The following is a 23,026-nucleotide window of genomic DNA, read 5'->3' as shown; positions in this document are numbered from 1 at the left end:
GCGTCTGCTACGTCTGCTGCGTCTATCTCTCTCACTTTCCCCCTCTCTCTCTTCTCTCTGGTGACTTTCACCCCCCCCCCTTTCCTTCCCGTTCTCGCCCGGCACAGAGCGGTGGAGTCCATTCCAGTCCGGGCCCGGATCCATCCCTCCAGGATCGCGCCGGCCACAAGTTCGCCTCTCCCCTCTGACGCACTTTAAAGAGTCTCCCCCTTCCACCTCCGGGCGAGTAATAGCGACCAATCATCAAGCCATTTACCAGGCTTCAGAGGAAGCTGTTTATGTGATCCTCGGCACTAATTAGGCTCATGAACTAACAAATCGTTTGCACCACTTTGGGCAAAGGGACCCGATCGCAAGCTCGCTCGCTCGCGCTCTCGCCTCGTTCTCGCTGGATTGCCGCTGGACCTCGCCGGGGCCGCCTTGGGCGCTGCACAAAAAAGGACAAGACGGAGGTGCGGGAGGGAAGGGAGGAGGCGGCGGAGGAGGAGAAGGGGGCAAAAAGAAAGGCAGAACTTCGCCCAGCAACTTTTTCTCTTCCCCACTTCGCTTTCCCGTCGGGCGGATGAAGTGAGCGCAGAGCTTTGCAGGGCGCTCGCCTCTCCATGTGGCCGCACGGCTCTCTTGCTGCTGCCGCTGCCACCGCGGGCGGCTGCCCAGCTGCCAGACTCTGGATCTAGGCGGGCCCGGCGCCCCGATCGTCTCTGCCGGACCTCGACGCCTCCGAGGAGGAGCCGCGGGCGCAGCGGAGGGCGCGCCCGCCGCCCGGAGGCCCCGGTGCCGGGCGCTTGGCCGCCAGGATGTTTCAACCGGCGCCGAAGCGCTGCTTCACCATCGAATCTCTGGTGGCCAAAGACAGCCCTGCGTTGCCCGCCTCCCGCGCCGAGGATCCCATCCGGCCGGCGGCGCTGAGCTATGCCAACGCAAGCCCCATGAACCCTTTCCTCAACGGCTTCCACTCGGGCGGCCGCGGCGTCTACTCCAACCCGGACTTGGTCTTCGCAGAGGCCGTCTCGCACCCGCCCAATCCGGCCGCCGTCCCGGTGCACCCGGTGCCTCCGCCTCACGCCCTGGCCGCGCATCCGCTGCCGGCCTCGCACTCCCCGCACCCGCTCTTTGCGTCGCAGCAAAGGGACCCCTCTACTTTCTACCCCTGGCTAATACACCGATACAGATATCTGGGCCATCGGTTCCAAGGTAAGGGCCGGAGGGACGGGGTTGCCTCCCTCTCCACCCCACCCCCCTCAGCTGCTGGATTTCCTATTGCACATATTGGAGGGAGGGAAAGGGGTCGGGAAGACCCGGAAAAGTGCAGAAATCTCTCCGACCAAGGCAGAGAAAATGGGAAAGGAAACGTCTCTTTTTCCAAAGGCCGTTTGTCCAGGCGACGCAACGAAAAGAGAGTTGAGGATGGGCGTGGAGGGGTGTCTGTGTGGGGCTGGGGGAGGGGGCAGAAATTCTGAACCTCTTAGTTCCGTTGCAAAGGCGACTATTGTTAACTTGTTGTTAACTTGAGCGATTGTCGCCGCAGAAGAAGAAGACAGTGTAACCCTCCCTCAGTTTGGTCTAATGGATTCCCTCCGCAGTCTCCCTGATCCCCTTCAGGAGGATCGCTATGGAACGAGGGGCTTCAGGAATGAGTCGCTCTCAGCAGTCCTTTCCTTGAAACTTTTTTAAAAAACCAGATCTTCCCTAAAGAGTGAGTTCAAGAGGACAACCCCCCTCCAGTGAATTAGCAACCGAAGGTCTTGCGAGAAAAATAAGAGCTGAAAGGCAGGTAGAGAGACAGTGGGGGCAAAGGGGGTTGATAATACTAAAGGCAGGAGTGGGCGGGGCAGAAACGATTCTTTCTATGACTTTAAAATGATTTAAAGAAAAACCTCGCAGGTAAATTTATCCTTTTAACCTCCCAACCAAAGTCAACTTCAGCAGAGAAATGTGGAGTCAAGTCAAAGAGCTTTCTTTGAGAGGCTCCCAAGATAGCCCAAAACAAGGCTAAATTGCAGAGTTAATGATGGTTTAATTTTTTAAAAAGAAAAACGGGCTCCCCTTTTATTTCTTGGGAACAAAACCGATAGCCATTCCAAGGCACTTCCGCAGCTGCTATCTCATTCACGCTCCAGTGAAACTTTACTGGGGAAGAACGCTCAGTTTGAAGTAAATGACTCCTAAATTCTCAGTGGTTTTTGTTTTAAAAGGGATCGCGCTGGAATATTTCCCTAATATATTTTTTTTTTCATCTCCCATAAGCCCACCCCGACCATCTTCCAGAAAAAAGAATAACGAAAACAAGGAAAGAGTTGGAAAAGGATTTCGTACAGAAACAACTTTCTTCCTTTCACTTTTCCATGGTTTACACTCGCAAACTAACGAGAGAGAGAGAGAGCACAAACGGGCAGGGCTAGAATATTGCTTTCGTGTGCCCCCCCCCCCCAATTCAGCAGAGAGAAAGAAAGAGAGAGAGCACAAGCCGTTTGTCTTCGGGAAGCCAAACGTTATAAAAACGAGTTTGAAGGGTGATAAGGAAGTGTGGCCCTAGCTCAGTCAAAGGAGACCCTCCTACCTGCCTTTTAACTGTGGGCTATTTGTCCTGCTAAGACCTAGAGCTTCTGGAGACCCAGAAACCGCGTTTGTTTGTATCCCACTAGTCTTATTAACTTCCTTGCTAAGTTCCCCCCAAAATCAATTAATTTTACAAAGTGCAATAAGGAGTAACCAAAGGGGTTGGGAATCCATGCAAACACCTCTTTTGAAATGGAATGGTTTCCAAGATAGGGGACGGAGAGGGGGAGGGAAGGGAGGGAGAGAGTCGATTAGGGTTATTAGTATTATCGTTATAACCTCTCGGTGGGAAATGAGGGGTTTCGTTCACCCAGTCATTTCCCCCGCTGTCGTGAGCAGCTTTCTGAAGGAGGCTCCATCGCAAAGGAGGGATTTGCCTGCCTCGTTATTGTGGCCCCGCGTCGGATGAAACGACCGAGGCGCAAAAATAGGTAGAGCGATTGTGGGGATGGCGGGTGTATCTGCAAAAAGCCTGGCGAGGAAACTATTCCAGCAATTGACAGATGACAAACGCGGCGGCTCTGTGGGCACTGGAAAGAGAGCCCCCGCCCTCCTCTTCTCCCATTTTCAGCCCCCATCCCCATTTAAAAGGATGAGTCTGGTTCTTTTTGCTTTGTCAGATGTTCGCCAAAGCAGCTCTTCCTGCTGGAAGTTTTCAAGGCGGTCGAGGGTGGCGACTTTATACCTGGTGCAGGTCTTCGAAAAGATGGTTCTTGTGCGGATTTTTATTTTATTTTTAAGTAACTACCTGCATGTAAAAGGCGGTGTCAGAATAGGATGGTAGGAAACTCCTTGAAGGAAGAGAGGGGGGGGTGCCATTTTTCGAAATTGGGGTTTCCCAGAAGATGGTTGCGAATTCTGCTCTTTAGCTCGCTGAATGTTGGCGAGAATAATTTCCTTGTGAAATAATAAGTTGCTTTCTTGTATGGAGGGGGCTCTTTTCCCCTTAATCGGAAGTCAGCTGTCCCCCCTCCCCCTTTCACACCTAACCTCCCCCCCCCCACGCGTTCCTTCAAATATCCAGAGTTTTTGTTTTTTTAAGGATATATGAAGCAGACCAATTGGCGTTTCCTCTCCGTCGCTTTCTTCCCTGGGAGACATTCTCTGAGTGAATGTTAGTTTCGTTCTGATCTTGCAGGGTCTGCACCTTTTGTCTCTCTCCCTCTCTCCTTCCCTCCCCCCCCCCCCCAAAGTCAGTCTGCTGGGTGAGAATTTAAGCACATGTTAAGTAGGGAAATCACTTCCAAGCAAAGGTGCCAAAGACCGAAAGGTTTAAAATAATGGGAAGACTTTCCGCTTCAAGTTCCCCCCTCCCCTCCCCTCCCCCTTCGATTAGAGATGCAAAATGCTAATAAGTAGGCTTGCTTGGCTCATGAATGTCTTTTTTTTTTTTTTTGTCTCGCGATCCAGGCAATGAAACCAGCCCGGAGAGTTTCCTCTTGCACAATGCACTAGCCAGGAAGCCCAAACGGATCCGCACCGCCTTTTCCCCTTCCCAGTTACTGAGACTGGAGCACGCTTTTGAGAAAAATCACTACGTCGTAGGGGCAGAGAGGAAGCAACTGGCGCACAGCCTCAGTCTCACAGAAACTCAGGTGAGGTGCAGGAGGAGCGTCTCTGCCCGGCAGGCCGCTCCGGCGCGCGCTCCAAGACAAGGCCTGGGCCTCTGAACAAACCCCCACCGCCCTGGGTTGAGTTTGCAAGGGCTGCGGGGGGCGGGAGAAGCCAGGTTCACGTGTAAGAAGATAGAGGTGTAGGCTAGGGTGGGAATTCTAAACTCTGTCCCTGTGTGTTGGCTGCCGCGAATCTTTTTTTCCTCCCCATCACAAAAGCATTCTGGATCTTTTTCCAAAGATTTGTTTTGTTTTGTTTCAGAAAGCTCGTGGAGTATTATTGGTATTGTTACTGTATTAGAAAAATGTATGTTATGTCAGTTATTATTACTGTAGATCTAGAGGCTACCTGTTTAAGCCAAAGTAACAGGATATTTCGCCCCAGCGGCATGAACAAGATTTTTATCATCTTCTATCAAGGTAGTTAGGTTTAAATAGCTTCCGGATCATACCGTTGGGATTATCCAGGGTCAAATTTGAAGGTGGAGAAATAAATTGCATTTCTAAATTGAACTCCATTTAATTAAAGAAAATCAGGAGTTTTGAAATATTTAATGTGTGTTTATCGCTGAGAACTATCCAATCGATTTTTGGTTTGGTTTGGTTTTATAGTTTGTGAAACTGCGCAGTGCAAAGGGAACGTTTGCTTTGTTATTCGAGGAGCAGACTTGGTTTGGGAAATGGGTGCTGTTCGTTGTGTCTTTTTTCCTGAATGTAGGATTTAAACGATTTCAAACTATGGACAGAGAGACCTCAAGCGGAAAGTTGGGAGTTCTCTCCCCCCCCCCCGCCTTGTTTACTTCTGAAATTGAAAGTAGGTTCCTCCATACAGTTAACTCCGCTATGGTCGGTCCCTCCATATAGTTTAATCCATTCCCCCATTTACACCAAAGTAACAATAATGAAACCCTTTCACAGTCCCAACCTGAATACATTTCGCTTCCATTTCGGTAGAAGTAGACTCTGAGCGAAAGTATTTTGAATACTTTCTAGTGACATTCTATTGACCCAGCCCGACGTTAAATAGCACGCATTTTAAATGTGTGATAAATATATATCTACACACACTCACGTGTTCAATTTGATGAAGCGGGCTTGAGTCCAGGAGACCTTATGCCCCAACAACCGTGTTAGCCGCAAGGTTCTTTGCGTGTTAACTGGACGCCCCCCAAAAACCCTGCATTTTGCATCAGAGCAACAAAACCGCTTTAAAACCCCCGTCTTTAACTCTGCTGCGGACCGGACGGTTTATTTCACGGGGGCTGGCAATATTGTCTCTCCCCTTTTCTTTTTTGAAGCCCTTCCCTGCCAACGGCGTATGTCCCGCTGACCCTCCAGCAAATTGTGCCAGTGAAATAGAATGATAAGGTTTGGGGAGGGGGGGGGAGAACACATCAAAAAGCTGGTGCGGAGGGCGATCCGGCGATGGGAAGAATGGCGTTGTTTGACAGTCGCCCAGATGAGACTTGCGCTCGTTTCTTGGAGAGTGTGCCAGGCAGAAAGATCAATTGTGTGAACCTTGCAGTGTGTGCGCGCGCGAGATCAGATCAAATTAATCTGTTCGATTGCCCAGCTGCCTTGCTGTATATATGTGCGTACGTTTCAAACCAGATGGTTGGTTTGGCTGCTCGGGTTTTTTTGTTTAGGATGCATGCCGTCGTTCTTCTTTTCTGTTTGTTTGTTTGCTTGAGGGGCTCCGTCTCTGGCCTCCCCCCCCCCTTTTCAAATATCTCGATTTTCAGAGGCTTTTGTTACTGCGCTCTCCTCCCTTAACAGAAGTTCGATGGCCTTTTCCAAACGCTTTTCTCTCTTTCCAAGACGCCGGGGCTATTTCGAAAGGAATGTTCTCTCCGGGGCTCTGCATTTCAAGGAAGCGAAGAGGGGGGAGCAAGGCAGAGAAGAAGGAAAAATAGGCGCAGCTTAGTTCAAAGTTCCCAGTAAACAGTAACGTTCTTTGGTCGGATTAAGTTGTAACACTTTCGGGGGCCCCTCCTCATTCTCTCTCTCTCTCCCCCCCCCGTCCCCTTTTCCTGCCTTTCTTTGGGGGCGCCTTAAAGAGGGCCGGGCCTTTTGTTTTAAAGATGTCTCCCCTAACAAAACCCCCAGTAAATGGGTCGCCCCTTTGATGAGGTTCGCCGAACAAGGGCCTGGTCACAGCCTGATTTCCACTGGCAAAGGCCGTATTTAAGGTGGTCTTTGTCCCGCTTGATTCCGAAGCTGGTCGGGGTCTATTGTGGCGGTGTCAGGCCTCCAGCCCCCGACAAAACGAGCGCCCCTTTGGAGACCAGGCGTGGAGAAATGAACCGTCGTCCCCTTCAATTAGCAAACTGAAAAGCGAATTAAACTCGCCCTTGTATATCCTCCCGCTCAGCTATTTTAAATGGGAGGCTTTTTTTTTTTAAGAATATGAAAATGCGGCCGAGATGTGGGGAGAGGGAAGGGTGGGGGGCGTCTGGCAGCGAAGGGCTTCTGAAGGGGCAGCGAAGCGGGTTAAAGGAGCTTATTAAAATGGTCCCGTTTTCGGATTTACGTCCTCCCCTCCCTTTACGGGCAGCGTCTTTATCTGGCATTTTCAGGCCGAATCAGAGCAGAAAGTGCTTTAAAAAAAAAAAGCCGAACCATGTTTACCTTTGGCCGCAACGAGGATCGTGTGTGTGTGTGTGTCGCTCTCTCTTTGGAGATAATTTCGGGATCAATAAGATCTGCAATTAAATGACTGACAGGGTCAGCTGGTTATGTTTAATTCAGATTTAGGCGAGCCAAAGCAAATTCGTAGGGGGCTTCCCTTCTCCCTTCTTCCCACCCCCTTCCCCGGGATACTTGAAGGACTTCCCCATATGGTTTGCAACCCGGGCCGCTGTCACCGAAGCATCACCGGGAAATATGTTCTTCTTGCCCCTTTGATGATGAGGCAGGCAGGCTCTGGGTACAAAAGACACGTCGATTTAGAGCAGGCAAAATTCGAACCTCCTACTTAATTAACGCAGCTCTTCAGCTTCCCCCTTTTATTATATTTAATTAAGGTTGAATAGTTCCCCCCTCCACCTTTAAAACCTGAAACCGGGTTCAGCTCCTTAGGAAAATATATCCATACTGTAGGTTTTAAAGGTCAGGCTGAAAAAAGAGTTTTACAGCCAGGAGTTTATAAATACGGACGTTAAATTTATATAAAACCGGTTATGAGTTAAGTGGTGGTGAAGATTAAAAAAATGCAACCATCTCGGTTTGGTTAATTGCTTGATTTCGAATGGCTGCCGATGCGATTAATATTTGAGGGAGGGGAAGGGGGGAAATGCCCTAAGAACTCTCAATGTCCTTCTCAATCCCACCGTTTGTAATGCAAAGTGCAGTTGACACGAGTATCAAGAGAGAGCTGCCTGGAGAGGAAATACGTGAGCTTGAGAGGCGAGACCGGGACACGGCATTCACACACGCACCATTCATAGGTGCACGGAATACTGTACACGTGTGAGAGCAAAGCGAGTCGGAGTACGTGCGGTGTTTCTAAAACACATCTGTAGCAGATAGTATGGGCGAATGGGTTCCCATCTGCACAAGAAGTGTACATTGCAATGCATATATGTATAGGAGCATCGTGCAGACCTGACTGCCACAGAGTGGCAGATCACATACATACGGATGCGGGGGGAGGGGGGACGGGACGCCACAAAATATTGTCCTTTCTGCTAGTAGGTCACATGCTGCACAGCGTCTTTCTGAAGCCAGACAGTCGGTGTAAATTTGAGGGCTGTATATAGAGACCTGCGTGCATATGGGAATGGGCACGGATTGCCCAGTAAGGCGATCTCAATTTCTGCTCACAATGGAAGTCAGTCTGGCTGAATCCACGGGGCTTGTTTCCAAGCAAACTTATTTAGGGTCGGAATGTAAGGCTATACAGTAAACAAGCGAACTTATTTGGCAGTAAAATCACTTTTTAAGGCTAGGGGACTTAAAGCGCAGCCTTTGGGCCTACGGTTCACTGGGGTTATAAGGAAGATCAGACGTGCGCTGCCTATAAATTGCAGATCCCCCAGGCATTAGGGTGGGCTCTAATGACTACTCTGGAGTAAAAACAAAACAAATTCCTTCCAGTAGCTGAAGTATCTGAAGAAGTGTGCATGCACACGAAAGCTCATACCAAGAACTGACTTAGTTGGTCTTTAAGGTGCTACTGGAAGGAATTTGTTTTGTTTTGACTATGGCAGACCAACACGGCTACCTATCTGTAACTGGTACTCTGGAGTAAGTAAGTGGAGGAGCATAGACTCGGTGTTCTCCTGAGTTGAGCGAAAATACATCCACGGCGGAGACGCCGCCAGGATCTTCTGGGGTTCCAGATCGCGTGTAAACCTCTGCACACGAGGGCTGCCTGCACCTGGGGAGGGAAAAGGGAGAGGCTCCTTGTCTGGGCCGTGCCCCGCCTTCGCGTCTCCATAGTTACACTTCCGGCTCTCAACGCGACGGGGCCACCGCGTGCAAAAAGAGAGGATCGCCATAGCTGTAGCCTCTGCTTCGGAGTAAAGGCTTGCAGCCAGATCTCCACTGTAGTCACTGGTTTACACTGAAATTCAAAATCCAGTTCCCCCAGTGCGATCCACAGCGGAGCTGAAGCGAGATGCATCGGCACGATGATCCTAAACGATTTGTTGTTTTTTTCCTGGGACGTGAACCCTTATTGATTTCAGATGGAATGTAATGCCACAAATGAGTTCAGAATCGGGGTGAAAAGCTGCAGTCCTAAGTTGAAATCAGTGGGGGCGCATTTCCAAGGGCTGCGCTCAAAGTGGGGGATTAGTCTTAAAACCCCAATTACTGCGGCTTAACTGAGTCCTAGGCGAGGCAGGAGGTGAGCTCCCGTGAAGTCAACGAGATTGCCTTTGATCCGGGCATTGTCTGCCTAAGCAACAGGAAGTCCCATTAATTTATATGGCGTTTACTTCCCAGTAAGCATGCAAAGCAGGCGAGAAATGCCACGTTTCCTCCAGTCCCGCAATAGCCAGAGGATTCTCCGAATCTGAACAGAGCTGTGCTTAGTCCACGCGATTGCTTAACAGCAGACTGAACACATCCCGGCCCCTTCCAAGCGAACAGCCATAGGATCGCACTGCGTGGCCACATGGCATTTCCAAGGATCGAAGTCAGGGAGGGGAAATTAGGAAGCTTGGAGTGCCTGACCTAAATCCTTTTTTTAAAAAAATCGATTTCAAACCCGACCTTGTGCCTGATTACTCAGAAGCAATTAGTTTGTTTTAGCGCTTTGCGTTTTATAATGAAGATTTTTAACTGTTGTAAGCCGCCTTGAATTCCTGCTTGGGGAGAAAAAAGACGGGATGCAAATACATTAAATAATCATCACAATAACCCCTACTGAGTTCAGGCGCAGAGGGTCGTTGTAGCCGGGTTAGTGGGTGCTGCTAGGGCGAGAATGTCCCACTGCTGCTATGCTGTGTTCATTTTACCCGAGACAGACATGTCTACCTGGTGCAAACCATCAGGAGACCTGTTTCTGAAGCGAGGCTTATTCTCTTTCTGCAGTGGACCCGGTAAAGGTGCAGAAACCGCCCAGTGTGTGTGTGTGTGTGTGAGAGAGAGAGAGAGTGAGTGAGTGAGAGACCCTTAGGCCACGCACATCCGCCGCCAGGGAGCTGACAGCCCTGCTTGTGTTGTTTCCCTTTCTGCAGGTAAAAGTTTGGTTTCAGAACCGAAGGACAAAGTTCAAGCGGCAGAAGTTGGAAGAGGAAGGCTCGGACTCCCAACAAAAGAAAAAGGGGACTCATCATATTAACCGGTGGAGGATCGCCACCAAACAAGCCAGCCCGGAGGAGATCGACGTCACGTCGGACGATTAAATCATCTCCCACTTTAAAAAACACACACAATAATAGTAATAATAAAAAGACGACGACGAGGAAGCGGCGGCGGCGGCGGTAAAACTCCCGGCTGGCACTTAACAGACTTTCCCACGAACAACTCAAGTGTTAAAGGCTCGCGACAACCGCAGGAAAGTGAGTGGCGCGGCCAGGGCGAGGGACAGCAAACCGGCTGGATCCCACCAGGCGATTCTCGTTTTTCTGTTTTTCTGTTTTTGTTTGTTTTTGTTTCTGTTTTAGAGAGGGGCAGTTTGAGAGGGGGCGAGAGCCGGCCGGCCAGTTTAAGCCAGCCCAGAAGTCAGTCCATCAAGGGTGGGGGCCTTGGCTGGTCCTGCATTGGTACAATTTTGTTTTAAGCGCAAAAAAGAGAAGGGGGGGAGGGGAATCTGTCAATCAAAGCCAAACCACCAAGACGAGGTGATTGACCAATATTCCGTTTCTCGCCATTCGAACTGAGATCGCTCCAAATTTTTAAAGGGATCGCATACACACGCAACCCTACCGGGACACTTTGCAGTTGACGAGGGATTTTGTTCTTATTAATGATGATTCTGAGTGTCTCCCAGGCTTTTAGGAGAGAGGATCCCATACCCAGCCAAAATCGACACACCTGTTTCAGAGAAACTTGAACTGCATGCTTTCTTTTTTAAAAATTTAAAAACCTCGAGGGAGGGGGAAGAAGAAGGAGGGGGGGGTAGGGCCTTTTTTTTTTTTTTTAAATGGTCCCTAAAGTCAGACATGAACTGCGCTTCCCTCCCTCCCCTCCTCAGAGACAGGTTCTGTGTGCTTTTTAAATTTATTTTACGAGAAACTGTGCAGTCTGTAAACCTTTTTATGATAACTTCTGGCGTCAACGTGGTTGTGAAAACTCAATGAAGTAGCGGTAACAAATTCTAATTTTTTATTTTATTTTTTTAATTTTGTTTTTGCTCCCCCCAATGGATATAACCTTTGAAGAAGAAGAAAGGGGATGGGTTGTTGAGGGTGGAGGTGGGGAAGGGAACTTTGCTGCAAAAACAGACAATAATAAAAAGAGAGATTTAAAGAAACTAGTCCCCACATTCTAAAACTTCGATTCCTCCTTTTAATCCCCCTCCTCCTCGGATGGGGGTTTGTACTTAAACTCCCGCAGGACTTCAGAAGGAGCAAGGGATCTTGCAGATCCCTCTGTAGAAATCATTTCGACCCAGGCCCGTTTTCATTGGGGACAAATTTCAAGCACTGATGTTGATGATCCAAGATTATAGAGCTACTAAAAATGACAAATGTTTCCTTAATGTCTTCTTTACCAGAATGTAAATATTTTTGTGTTTTTTGTGTTTAATTTGTTAGAATTCTAACACACTATATACTTCCAAGAAGTATCTCAATGTCAATATTTTGTCAATAAAGATTTATCAATATGGCCTAACAACTTTAAGCACCGTTTTTCCCTTCGGAAAGGTTAAGTCCCTGCCACTTATCTCTTCTCTGCTGGCCCATAGACCCGATGACCTTGATTTGATGCTAGCAACAGGCAGCCACCCCTCAGGAGACCTTTAAATAATAGGGAAGCCCAGTAGATATCTTCTCATCCTGACCATCAAACGCATTCCTCCCCCAAACCGTTCCCAGAGCAAACGGAGGACTTTTTCTACAGTATGTCAGAACCGGCCCAACTAAAGTGTGCATCTAAAAATGTATTATGGATTTCACGAAAACGTGTGGGTGTGAATTCGTGTGCCATGCACGTGCAGGCACCAGAAAGTCAGAATTAGCTGCCTGCCCTGACTGTGCAGCGCCTACGCGGTGGCAAACTCGGGTTTGTTTGTGTTTATATGTGTGTGTGTGAGAGAGAGAGAGAGAAAGAGAGAGAGAGAAAGGGCCCCGTGATTGTACTCCTATCAAATCACACTAATCGGAAGTAATCTTTCCTGGAAATAAATGGGCTCTCCTTCGTGGGCGCGTTTGCATAGCTGCTGTTTTAGTTCCGGTAGAAATCCAAACACTCTCTAACACTGGCTTGTTGATCGCTCTGCTGGCGAGTCCAGGTACCTATTAGTCAAGGACAGCTTCGTTAAATCGGAGGCTCCACTTGAATCAACGCTAATTTACCTCCGCATTAAGCGGGGAGGGGGTATAGAGCTCATTTGGTCATTTTTCTTTCTTTAAAACCTGGCATCGCGGTTCTGTTCCTTCTTTTTAACCTCGCCTCCAAGTAAACTCTTTTCCGTTCCACCCGATCTTCCTGCAGCTTTACACTCACTTAACTTGAGAATGCGTCCCCGGTCTGACTCAGTGGGGCTTACTGTTGAGTAGACGCAGATAGGATTGCGCTGCTTCTGGCATGTTTTTAGGATAAGCGTAGCACGACGCTTTAGAAGCAAGTCTAAAACGAGGCGTTCCACAGCTGTAGCAGGCTTGCAAGTATTCCTTGGGAGCAGGAGAAGCTGGTTGGATTTTTATTTGTTTCCTTGTCGTATTAATGTTTATACTTTCCGAGAGAGAGAGAGCGAGATGGGGACATATGAAGGGGAAGGGAGGGTTGCCAACTTGAAAAAGAAAAGGGTAAAAAGTTTCCCCTAATCCTTGAGGAAGCTAGCTGGCTTTCTGGGGGTGCCCCAGGTTGTTGGTTTTTTCCCCTCCCCCCCAAAAAAAATTAATTCATGCTTCATTTGCTCCTTAGCCTGATAGGCTGCATTAATCAGTTTTCTTTCCATTGACAGCGCAAACCTCGTCTGCAGTGTTCCAGCTACAAAGACTTTTTTGTCGAAGTGCAAATCAGTTTAGGCAATTATCATACCAGGAATATGAAGGGGAAAGAGGAGCCATTGCCCAGTGGTCTCCTTTAATCTCTTAATCCGTGGATCCAGGGGGGCTAGTTGGACATAATTTAGGACAATCTGACTACCCTTTACACTGTGATAAGGCGAAGTTACAATGCGTCGCGAAAATACCAGCTTTGTTCAGCATCCTGCCTTGAAAGTTCAGATTAGGCATTCCGCGCACGCGCTTGTCCAGTATATGGCGCTATGGAAATTCGGTTTAAAAGGTCCGGGTCGGGTTCTTTTCTTTTTTAGACCTTTAAAAAACAATGATGATGATTAATCATAATAATTATAATGACCGTTTTTTGTTTCTCCTTTCGATCCTAATGGGTGACTTTCCACCCAGAGAGCAGTGAGAAAGAGAAGGTGCCCTGGGGAAATTCCCTCTTCTGTACCTTCAACCCCGCCGTTTCCCACTCCACATCTAGGAGCCAAACTCCTAAGGTAAACTTCTCTTCGCCTTTCTCTTTCCTTTCTCCTCCTCCTCCTCCTCCATCTCTCATTCTTTCCCCTCCCCCAGCCTTTCTTCTCCTCCTCCTTCTCTCTCTGTCTCTCCCTTTTAAAACGTCTCTCTTCCCATAAAATCGAGCCACGGGAGTTTGATTTCTTTAGCACCTTAAAATTTTTTTCCTGCTATAAAATAAACAATTGTTTCATTTCATTTCATTTCATTTCATTTTTTAAAAAAACCTCTCCACACATTACCCATCTTCCTAGGCTTTAGTCCTCCAAATGGCTTCCTATCTTGATTTTTTTTAATTTTTTTTTTTTTGGAACAGCTTATTTTTTCCCCCTCTGCGAGATTCAGGAGCTTCTCGCTTCGGATAAATAAATAAATAAATTTCCCCTCTTTCTTCCCTTAAACCGCAAAAAAGGGGGAGAGAGAGGAGATTGAAGGAAAGGGGAGAAGAAGAAGAAAAAATATATATTAAGCGTCCTATGTAGCGTAACAGCAATAAAATCTTCAGAGAATGCTATTAGCTTTGGGGGGGGGGGAGGGAAACCCCTAAAAGCTTTATTACAAACCAAGCTTTGAAAATAGGGGGGATTAGGAGTCTGAAAGAGTCCCACAATGGCTAGAAGAAAAGGTTTCATGCTAATGAGGTTAATGCCCTTTGTATCTGAGGACTCCACAACTTCATTACTCGCTATCTCAGGCTCCACCGAGCGGCTCAGAACACTGCAGCCCACTCCAGCTTCCCCCTTCCCTGCCTAAAGAAGGATTTGATAGCAGCTCTGTTCAAACTAGATAATTATATCTTTTCAAGTCGGAATTAAGATAAAGAAAGTGAAGCAAAAGGCGGCTCGCCTTGATCCACTGCAAACAATTTGGGCGCACTTTTCTCTCTCTCCCTCCCTCTCCCTCTCTCTCTCCACCCCCCCCTCCGCCCCCGTTTCCATAAGAAGCAGGACGCTCGGAATTATTAAGTCCTCATTTGCTTTATTAATTCATCTCTTTTAAAGTGCGCCCGGATTACGCAGGCCGCGCTGCGGCTGCTGCGCCCGGCGCTGGCGTCCGAAGGCGGGGAGGGGACCAACTTTGCGCCCCCCTCCGCAAAAAAAGAGGCGACCCGATGGGCCGGACCCGGGGGGGGGGCGCGCAAAGCGAGGTCGGGGACGTGACAGTGGCGGAGGTGGAAAGCGGGAAGCGGAGGCGGAGGCTAGGGGAGGCGGTGCGGGGAGGAGGAGGAGGACCGCGACGGGGCTGACCGGGCGCTTTCCCAAAGTAGGTGCTGGAACGGCTTCGGTCGCCTTCACTCATGGTGTCTAGAAAATGCTTTTCTCCCTGGCTCTGCCGTCTCTCGCCCTCTCTCTTTTAGCCCGCTCCAATACTTGGCTGACTAATAAATCCTTTCAATAAGACTTACTCCCAAGGAAGCGCACCTGGCTTTTGTTCCTCTCCGTGACGCACACAGACCTACAAAGGGCGATCCAATGCCGTGCAAATAGGTTCCACTGATGTAACTGGGGGCTAAGCCCTCGTTGCTTTTACACACACCCAAACACTAACAGCCCAATCCAGTTCCAGACAGTTTATACACCCCTTGAGCCAAATGGGGCTTCATTTCCACTAAGCTCACCTCATAGGAGCCAACTCCTAGGGGCCGTGGGGGATTCAGCCCCCACAAGGAAATATTTGTGGCGGCTGGGCCCCTACAAAATGGATGGGCATTCCCATTCAAATAGTGTTTGTGCACTGCGTCATGTGATCGATTATGCATGGCCTGGTTTACCTGCCCCCCCCCTAATATTTTATTCCAGTTGACACTTCTGGCTCACCTTGCTTTTTTCGCCTCTCTCCCATTCCATCCCTCCTCTATTTCCTTACGTCTCCTTTCTCGTCCCACTGATTTTCCTTTTTTTAAAAAAAAAAAAAAAAGTTGAAATGAGTGCGCATGCGTGGTTCTCTTCTGAATGGGGTGGTGGTGCGTGCTTTTGATACTGTGAGGCTAATTCTCGTCTTACTTCGGATCACCAAGCCACGGTCCCGAATGTGTGTTCTTAAAAACCTGTGTCTTGCGCCGCCGCCGGGTCCGCGCGCCCCCTTTTCAGTCTGCAGGGCAAGTTCAGAGCAGGGCGCCCCGGTCGCAGCTGGAGGCCTTGGTTGCATTTGGGGGCGCGCCTTTGATCTGGTTCGGTTTCGTTCTGGGGCGCAAACGTGCGCCAGTCAACTTCCGACCCAGAAGAGGTTGCTCCTGGGACGTCAGACCTAGACTCGGAGGTGGGGCGAGGTTCACCCAGAATTCCACCCCGCCACCTCCACACGCGCTTCCTAGGAATTCTGGAGTGCTTTAAACAGGCTTCGGGAGAGCTCAGCCAGGAATCAAACCTCAGTCTTGGAAGACATGTCTAACTGGGGTGAAAAGGAGCCTGAGCAGGTTGTCACTCCAGTTAGACTTGTCTTTTGAGACTGAAGTTCTCCCCAAGTTCTGGCCTAGTTTCCCCAGAGGTGGTAAACCTGTGTACCTTGCGACTAAATGCTTTTCCAGATAAAGCTAATGCTCCCTGCACGTAGCATGTCAATGAGAAAGCTAGATCAGAACCCTCCGCTTCCCGGCTTGCTTCCCCTAGTCTTCGCGTTAATTCCAGTGGACTGACTTCTAGCAGGGCAAGCGAATACATATTTCTGCAGAAGTCACTCCCAATTTGCGGGGCTTTTTATTATGCATGTTTAGGATTGCGGCTTGATATTAAGTATGTTTAGGATTGCAGCCTAATGGACGGGCGCATGGAGAGAATTATGGAGCGTTTCCCACTTCGATTATTTTCCAACTCGGGTTGGATGTTAACTATATCTGCAGAAACAGAACAATGTATACAAAGGCTATTGCGAGGCCCCAGTGGCGGGTTTTCTCCAGTTGTCTGTGCGCGTGCGCAGATATTCACCAACTCCTGCGCTGACCATCTCGGATACTGCCTTGATATTTTTCGGTCGTCTGGGTACACAGGCCTGGGTGCGATCTCACGGAGGCCACTCCCATCAGTAGCTTTTGCCGTTCTCGCTCTGATCCTAAACCCAGTGGCGCAAACCTTTGCTTACCTGGGAGTAAGTCGCGTGGATCTGAGGAAGTATAGAATCGTAGAGTTAGAAGCGGGAATCTTTTCGCCCAACATGGGACTCGAACTCACGAACCTTGAGATTAAAAGTTCCCTGCTCTGACCGCGTCCCCTTGCTTGAGCTTGGAGACGGTCCTGCGATATTGAGGTTGGAGATGGCAACTCTACAACCAAGGCAGAGCCCTGTTTTGTGGCAAAGAATGTGAATGCTTGTGATTATAATAAAAATAAAATCCATAAATGAGCAGCAGAGGTTAGGATCGCGATCCCAGACTGATTCCCTTTCATTTGGGTATGCCTTGCTATGAGGTGAGCACGTCAGAGTGGGATCCGACCGGAAAACCGTATGTGCTTGGAAGTTCAGCTGCTTGCAGACCGACGCATACGCGGATCTCTGGGACGAAGCCTCACCCAATTCAAAGAGACTTATTCCCTAGTACACATGTCTAGGCTCAGGCGACTGGGGTAGCTCTGTCGGTAGAGCAGGAGACTCTCTCAGATCGTGAGTTCGAGCCCCAATATGTTACGGATGCTTTAGCTGAGATTCCTGCATTGCAGAAGGGTGGACTAGATGAGCCTTGGATCCCTTCCAAAACCACGATTCTATGATGCTGTGATGACCCTGGAGTCCCTTCCAACGATTCTATGCCTGCACTTAATGGGTTCACTCCCATGAACACGTGTTAAGGTGCCTCCGGTCTGGAAACACCTTTGTTCCCTAGTCTTTTGTGGTTTGGGTTCTGGAGAGCCACTGTTGATTTAGGCTTTACTCTGTCGGTCCCAGATTCGTTTGTGTGTGTGTGGGGGGGGGGACTCCGGATTCTAATGTGGGGCTTCCTTTCATTTCAGTTTCCTTTCCTTTCATTTCCGCCTGCTTTCTCGGAAGTAAACGAGATGTTCCGTAGCGTGCGCAGAGAGCCAGGACCGACATCTCCCAAGCGCTCAGTTTCTCGGAGCGCGCTGGCCGGTCACCTCTGGGTAATGAATGATCTTCGCCCCCAGCCCCAAAGGCGAACCGCTTAGGCGTGAGGTTAGGAAATGAGACGGGAAGCTCAGCTCGCCTCTTCCCGCGCCCATCCCATTGATCCAGCCCCGCCGCTCTCCCCTCTTTCCCCTCCAGTGTTTCATAACTACTTAGAGCTCATCATATATCAATTGATTTACTTCTCCAAATAGCCCCCGCTGCGCCGTGGAAGTCGGAGTTTAGAGGACCTGGTGACCCCGAGCAATAACCTCGCTCCTTGCCGGAGCTTGTCCTGCTAGGACGCTCTCAGCCATTAAAGCGCAGCGCGGAGGGAAGAGAAGCAGCACTTGAAAGCGAAAGGTCTGATTAATCGGAGGCAATGGGCTTTTAATTGGCCTTTTGTGATTAGTGCTTGAGCCAGGGAAGCGAGATGTCAAACAGCACAGAGCGGATCCCAGGACCCCCTCCAGCTTTGGCCAATATACTAATTCTCCCTTTTAGATTGGCTGGGACTCCAGAGCTTCTTAAACGCGCTGTTATGTCTCTCACCGCCACCTGAGGAATGACAGCAAAGTTCTTGAACATCCCTGGCGTTTACCTTCAGGTAAACGTGTAAAGGATCTGGGATGTCAATCATTTGCTTATGCCCAATATCTTTGGCCTAAGTGGCTTGAGGAGTGAAGTTTGACACCCTTCAGTCTGAAACAGGAAATTGAACAACGTGCAGTCCTCTTCTATGTACCTTTTACTCAGAGGTAAGTCTCCCTATGATGGGCTTTCCAAGTGGGCCATCTCTCCAAGCTCACTTTCCACGGAATGAAGTTCCACTTACACCAGTGGGGACCTGCTTCCAAGCTGTTCAAGGAAGGGATAAATGTTCCTAGAAGCTCGATCTGCAAATCACTTAAGCCGATTTCATAAACTGATTGTCACAGCGTGCGCTAATCAAAGGAGCTTGCTTCCTCCTGAGACTTAAACCGGATTCGTACCGTGTTCGCTGGTACGAATGTGGGCTTACAAGGACATAAGTGGGTTAGAAGGATCGGGCAAGCCCCCTTGAAATATATGGGAGGAAAAGCTGTCGGACTTACTTTGATTTCTGTTGAATAAATCTACCTAGGATCGGAGCATACTTGACAACAAGTTTCCCTGAAAACGACGGCGGGGGGGGGGGGAGGGAGGTTCCCACGTGCTTCGAATCCAAGAATGCACGGAAGTCTTCTGGGAAAGGAATAGGAGCGAAATCAAGGAGCGATGCGTGTAAATAGGTGGGTTTAGGGTCGCCATAGGCCCAGGACGCAACTCTTGGCTTACCTGGGTGCTGCCTGGTACCCTGGAAAATTCTAACCTGAAGTGCAGAGGGGAGAGTGTCAAAGAGGCGGCTGTCATTTGACGCCTCGCCTGAATTTAATACGCCGGCAGGTGCCTGGCTGACCCGTGATCTCACAAAAGCCTTTTCTTTTCCAAATCAACACGGCTCGGATGAGTCTCTGGTCTGGGAGCGGCTTTCGCCACATCAGCACCTGACGCGCATTTGAACGTTGTTTGGGGAGAAATCAACGGACTTCTATCACCTTCTTTGGGCATCGTCTGTTTGCGGAACAGCAGCCTTATTTGAGTGCTGGGACTTGGGCTGTTCTTTAAAGTGCTTTAAAGGCAGTGTGGGGAAACCGGGCAGGTCCTCATCTTGATATTCTAACTGCAGGATTTTCTCTTCTAACCCGCAAGCAGGCGTTCCCCTGAAACCAACGAGACTTCTCCATTAAAAGTTCTCCATTAAAAGTTTAGGAATCTCCACTCATCCAGCTGTTTCTCATTCACAGCAGCCAATCTTTCCATATATAGATAGATAATTTCTTCATTGACACCTTCCCCTTCTTTGGCTGTATGGTTACAATTAACATAATTTTCATTCATTCACTGACTCCGTCCAGTCACTTTCACTCTGTTCTCATCCCACTCATGCACGCTCCAGTTCGATCAGAGACAGGATTTCCCAGGCGTCGATTCCTCCTCCATCTTGCCCCCCCCCATCCCTAGCGGTTGAAGGAGAATCCGCCTCCTAACCAACTCCCCCATCACTTGGGCTGCTCCCTTTCGCCTCTTCCCCTCCGCAACCTTTCTCTCGCGCCGGTGTTAATCAACATTCCGAGTGCAGAGGGGTCTTATCCTTGATGTCCATTGCAACGTATTTGTTGGAGCAGTTTCAGTCGCTGTCAGGATCCCCCGAAGGGCCTTTTTTTTTTTTTTGAGGGGGTGACCCGCCCCAGGCCTTACAGCCTTGCCTTCCCTTCCCTGTCTGGGGAAAACCAGCTAATATTTATAGCTCAGCTCTCCATTGCACTTGGCTGGACCTGACGTCAGGAAAAAGGAAAAACAAGCTCTCTCTCTCTCTCTCTCTCTCTCTCTCTCTCTCACACACACACACACACACTTGATCCGGCCTGCTTCTGAAACTGATCTTGAAATGAGAGAACAGACTCTACACAATTCCCATGGCCTTGACATAAGGTACAGCGATAAATATACACCACTAATGAGCAATTACCATATAATCACCTTCCAATTAGTTCGCATAATGATGAATTAAACATTCTAGCCGGCTGGATTAGGTTTCTTACTTTGTATATTATTTACGAAGGCTAGCTTCTGCCTAGCACCAAATATCAAATGAGATAGGGAATTTTCTGTTGGGGTTATTAGACATTCATATCATGTCCTCCTTTGGGGCTTTAAAGAGGGGAAAAAAGTTATTCGCTGGTTTGTTACCACTAGCCTAGCAGGAGATTCTACCGGAAAGGTACCGGCCACCCCGTCGCTCTGCTTCTCCCATCTCTAATTTAGGAGAGAAAGTGAGACTCTTCCAGACGGTCAGGCTTAACCGTCCAGGAGCTTCTCATTTATGTTACTTGGCTCTGAGAAAGAGAATTTTGCACGTGGTCGGTGCGCTTTAAGGCTCAAACATCTTCCAGGTTTCTCAGTCCAGTCCGCCCGTCCCACCCCGAACTGTTATTTATTTCCTTGCAAAAAGCCTTAATCAACATCAAAGGCTGGAGGTACCAGGCGCCCCCTCCCCGTCGGAATGTTGTGCGTATGTTTCTTTTCTTCTCCTTTCCACCAGGACAATGAAAGATCAGCGAAGCTTCTTTGAAATGGGGAGGAGGACTAAAAGGAGCCTCTTAACGTCCGCCGGCCGCTGAGGGGCGCCTTAAGGGCCATCCTACGGCCCACAAGGGCGAGGGGGGGGGGTCTGGGGGGTGTGGGACTTTGAGCAACTGCCGATCCACTAACTTGCAAAGTTTGGGGGGAAAGTGGGGATTCCAGACTGGTTCTTTTCTCTCTTTGGGTCGTTTGTGAATGCCTTTCTTTTTCGGAGTTCTGCTTTCATCGTCGAAGATGCAGCGGAGCGAAGGAGAAAGGTTTTGGAAATTCAACTTGAAGTCGTGGTGGGAGAGAAGGGGAGGTGGCCACGTCTTGGCTGTTTTTAGTTCTGCGGAACTTGCCTACCCCACATTTTTTAAGCCAGCAACATTCAATTCATATCAATCGTTCATTAACACGGGGAGCTGGGAACGCAAAAGAGCCGTTCTAGTTTTTTGGGGGGGACTGACCCACAGCAAATGCTTTGAGAGGCTGACCCAAGCTGCCACTTATGGGGCGTGTGAGCAGGCTGCCTCTGCTCATTCCCGGTGGACCCAATGGGCTCGATCCAGCCACAATGAAACCGGTCGGGATCCATTCGATTATACCCGGAGAGAATAGTGGCGCAATCCTATAATGCTTCCTGAGAAGTTAAGCCGCTCTTAGTTCAGTGGGGTTTATTCCCAGGTAAGTGAGCGGAGGATTGCAGCCTAAACTTGCCTTTCATTCCCCCCCCCCCACCACCACATGGCATTTCACTTAGGCTGCATCGTATCCCATGAAATTTTCTATCCGCAAAATATTTTGTTGTAGGGTTCCTGGGCCAGGACCCATGTAAATAAGGCAGGAGAAGAGAAATGTTTCGCTCCTAACTCTTGAATTTCTTGCCGTTTGTTGGTTTTCATTGATGACCTTTAATGTGCTTTAAATTAGTCATTGGCCTGTAAAGGAAGCCCGTGCCACTCGCCCCACCCCTGAACCAAAGGTTTTCAATTCCTGGTTATCAAATGAGCGCAGGCACAGATCTGGCGCTCGAAAACCTCATTCAGTCGCGATTCTCACATCCTTTCGACGCGTTTCTCCACGTACAGTAGATCTCAAACTTCCTAGCAAATCGGTGTATGCTCCTCAAACCACATGGTGGGGGAGGGGAGGGATTTTTCTAACATACCAGAACCTTGAACGCATTTACTCTGGAGTAGTTGCCCTTAGGGTCAAGCCTGGTTTACCATGGGGAAAATGTGCAAAGGGTGGCAACAAGTTTAAAAGAAGGCTGAGTTGAAGGCGACGAGGTTGTACTGAAGAAACTTATTTTTTAAAAGATTTCCATGCCGAGAGATCGTAATCTGCTCTGATCTTAATTATGGGAGAAATATTCAGGAGTAATTCGCACCAAAAGACAGGAAGAAGTTGCGTTGGAAAATTCTGCCAAGCATACGGGGTGGGAAACAAGAGACCAGAATAAGGTCCCAAATAACGGAGATAATTGCATAGGAGCAAGGAAAGACGTTGAAAGGAAAACGGGGGAAAATCTTAACACTTTTCTCTCCAACACGGTCTCCTCCCCTCTCACTTTTGTACTTTTGCTCTAAATAGTCTACCTCCCCCTAGTTCACGTGAATGCTGGGGAATGTAGGAAGAATGCTGGGGAAAAAAAGACTTTTTTTTTATTTGGGGCCTTTTAAAAAGAAGATGGTAGAGGAGAGGAAAGACCCCCTCCCCCAAGCATCAGTAAAGTAATACCTTTATTAGGATAAACGAAAGCCTTGCAAAATAGCAAGCAAGCTTTCCGGTTCTTCACTGTTGTTCAGTATGGATAATAAGAAAAAAAGGGGGGGGGGATGGCGGAGGGGACAAAAGAGAAAATCCTAGATATGACTACAGTTGAGGGGGAGCTACAGGAGATCAGTCATAGTAACTGGTCCAAGTCCGGCAGCCTCGTCAAATACTGCAGCGGCAAGTTCGGTGGGTTTTAATGGGGCTTACACCCAAGTAAGCAGGCCTGATACTATAGAAGTGCCGCCCACCTCCCTTCGATTCCCGTGTGTGGCCGTGGGAACGACGTTTCCGCGCGTGTAAATGTGCTCTGGAGACGAAGCCCTAAGCGCACTTCATCGGAAGGAAACCCCATGGAAATGAACTAAAGACGCAGAGCCGGATCCTACGCACGCTTCCACGGAAGTAGGTTCCGCTTCACTCAATAGGACTTCCTCACGAGTGAGTCCTGGTGGCGGGTCGTCGGGTTTTCAGACTCGCTTTCAGGTAAAGATCCGGTTGCGCACCTGGCTTGAGCGCAGGAGGAGGTGGGTTTGGAGAGGTGAAGCCGTGTCCCGGAAGGGGAGAGTTGTCCGTGGGCCCGTGGCCTGCGCTTGCTTGGCTCACCAAAAGAAGGCGGCAGGGCATTTCCAGACGGTCTTGGGAATCTGGATCTCATTCATCTAGCTCGCTCATTATTTGAGCAAACTTTTCAGGGGAGGGGGCTCTGTTTAGAAAGCAAAACCACAGGGCTTG

The 23,026-nt window shown here is 49.1% G+C and overlaps 1 protein-coding gene and 1 long non-coding RNA gene across 2 annotated transcripts; one reads left to right on the top strand and one right to left on the bottom strand.

The window, feature by feature from the left end:
- Positions 1-782: 782 nt before the first annotated feature.
- EMX2 (empty spiracles homeobox 2) lies at positions 783-11,459 on the top strand. Its single transcript, XM_081863789.1, has 3 exons — positions 783-1,194; positions 3,970-4,154; positions 9,857-11,459. Exons 1-3 carry the CDS (start codon positions 798-800, stop codon positions 10,022-10,024), a joined length of 750 nt encoding a protein of 249 aa, XP_081719915.1. The 5' UTR covers positions 783-797; the 3' UTR covers positions 10,025-11,459.
- A 4,536-nt stretch (positions 11,460-15,995) lies between these two features.
- Positions 15,996-19,020, bottom strand: LOC309341691. The gene is made up of 2 exons (XR_014156536.1): positions 18,689-19,020; positions 15,996-16,414 (listed from the first exon to the last, which is right to left on the bottom strand). It is a non-coding gene; the product is annotated as an uncharacterized lncRNA (long non-coding RNA).
- Between the last annotated feature and the right edge of the window lie 4,006 nt (positions 19,021-23,026).

The sequence above is a fragment of the Podarcis erhardii genome (genome assembly GCF_964252035.2).
Source record: "Podarcis erhardii genome assembly, chromosome: 5".
In the NCBI taxonomy this organism is placed as follows: Eukaryota; Metazoa; Chordata; class Lepidosauria; order Squamata; family Lacertidae; genus Podarcis; species Podarcis erhardii.
Note: the sequence above shows the minus strand (reverse complement) of the source record. Positions and strands in the feature narration are given on the sequence as shown.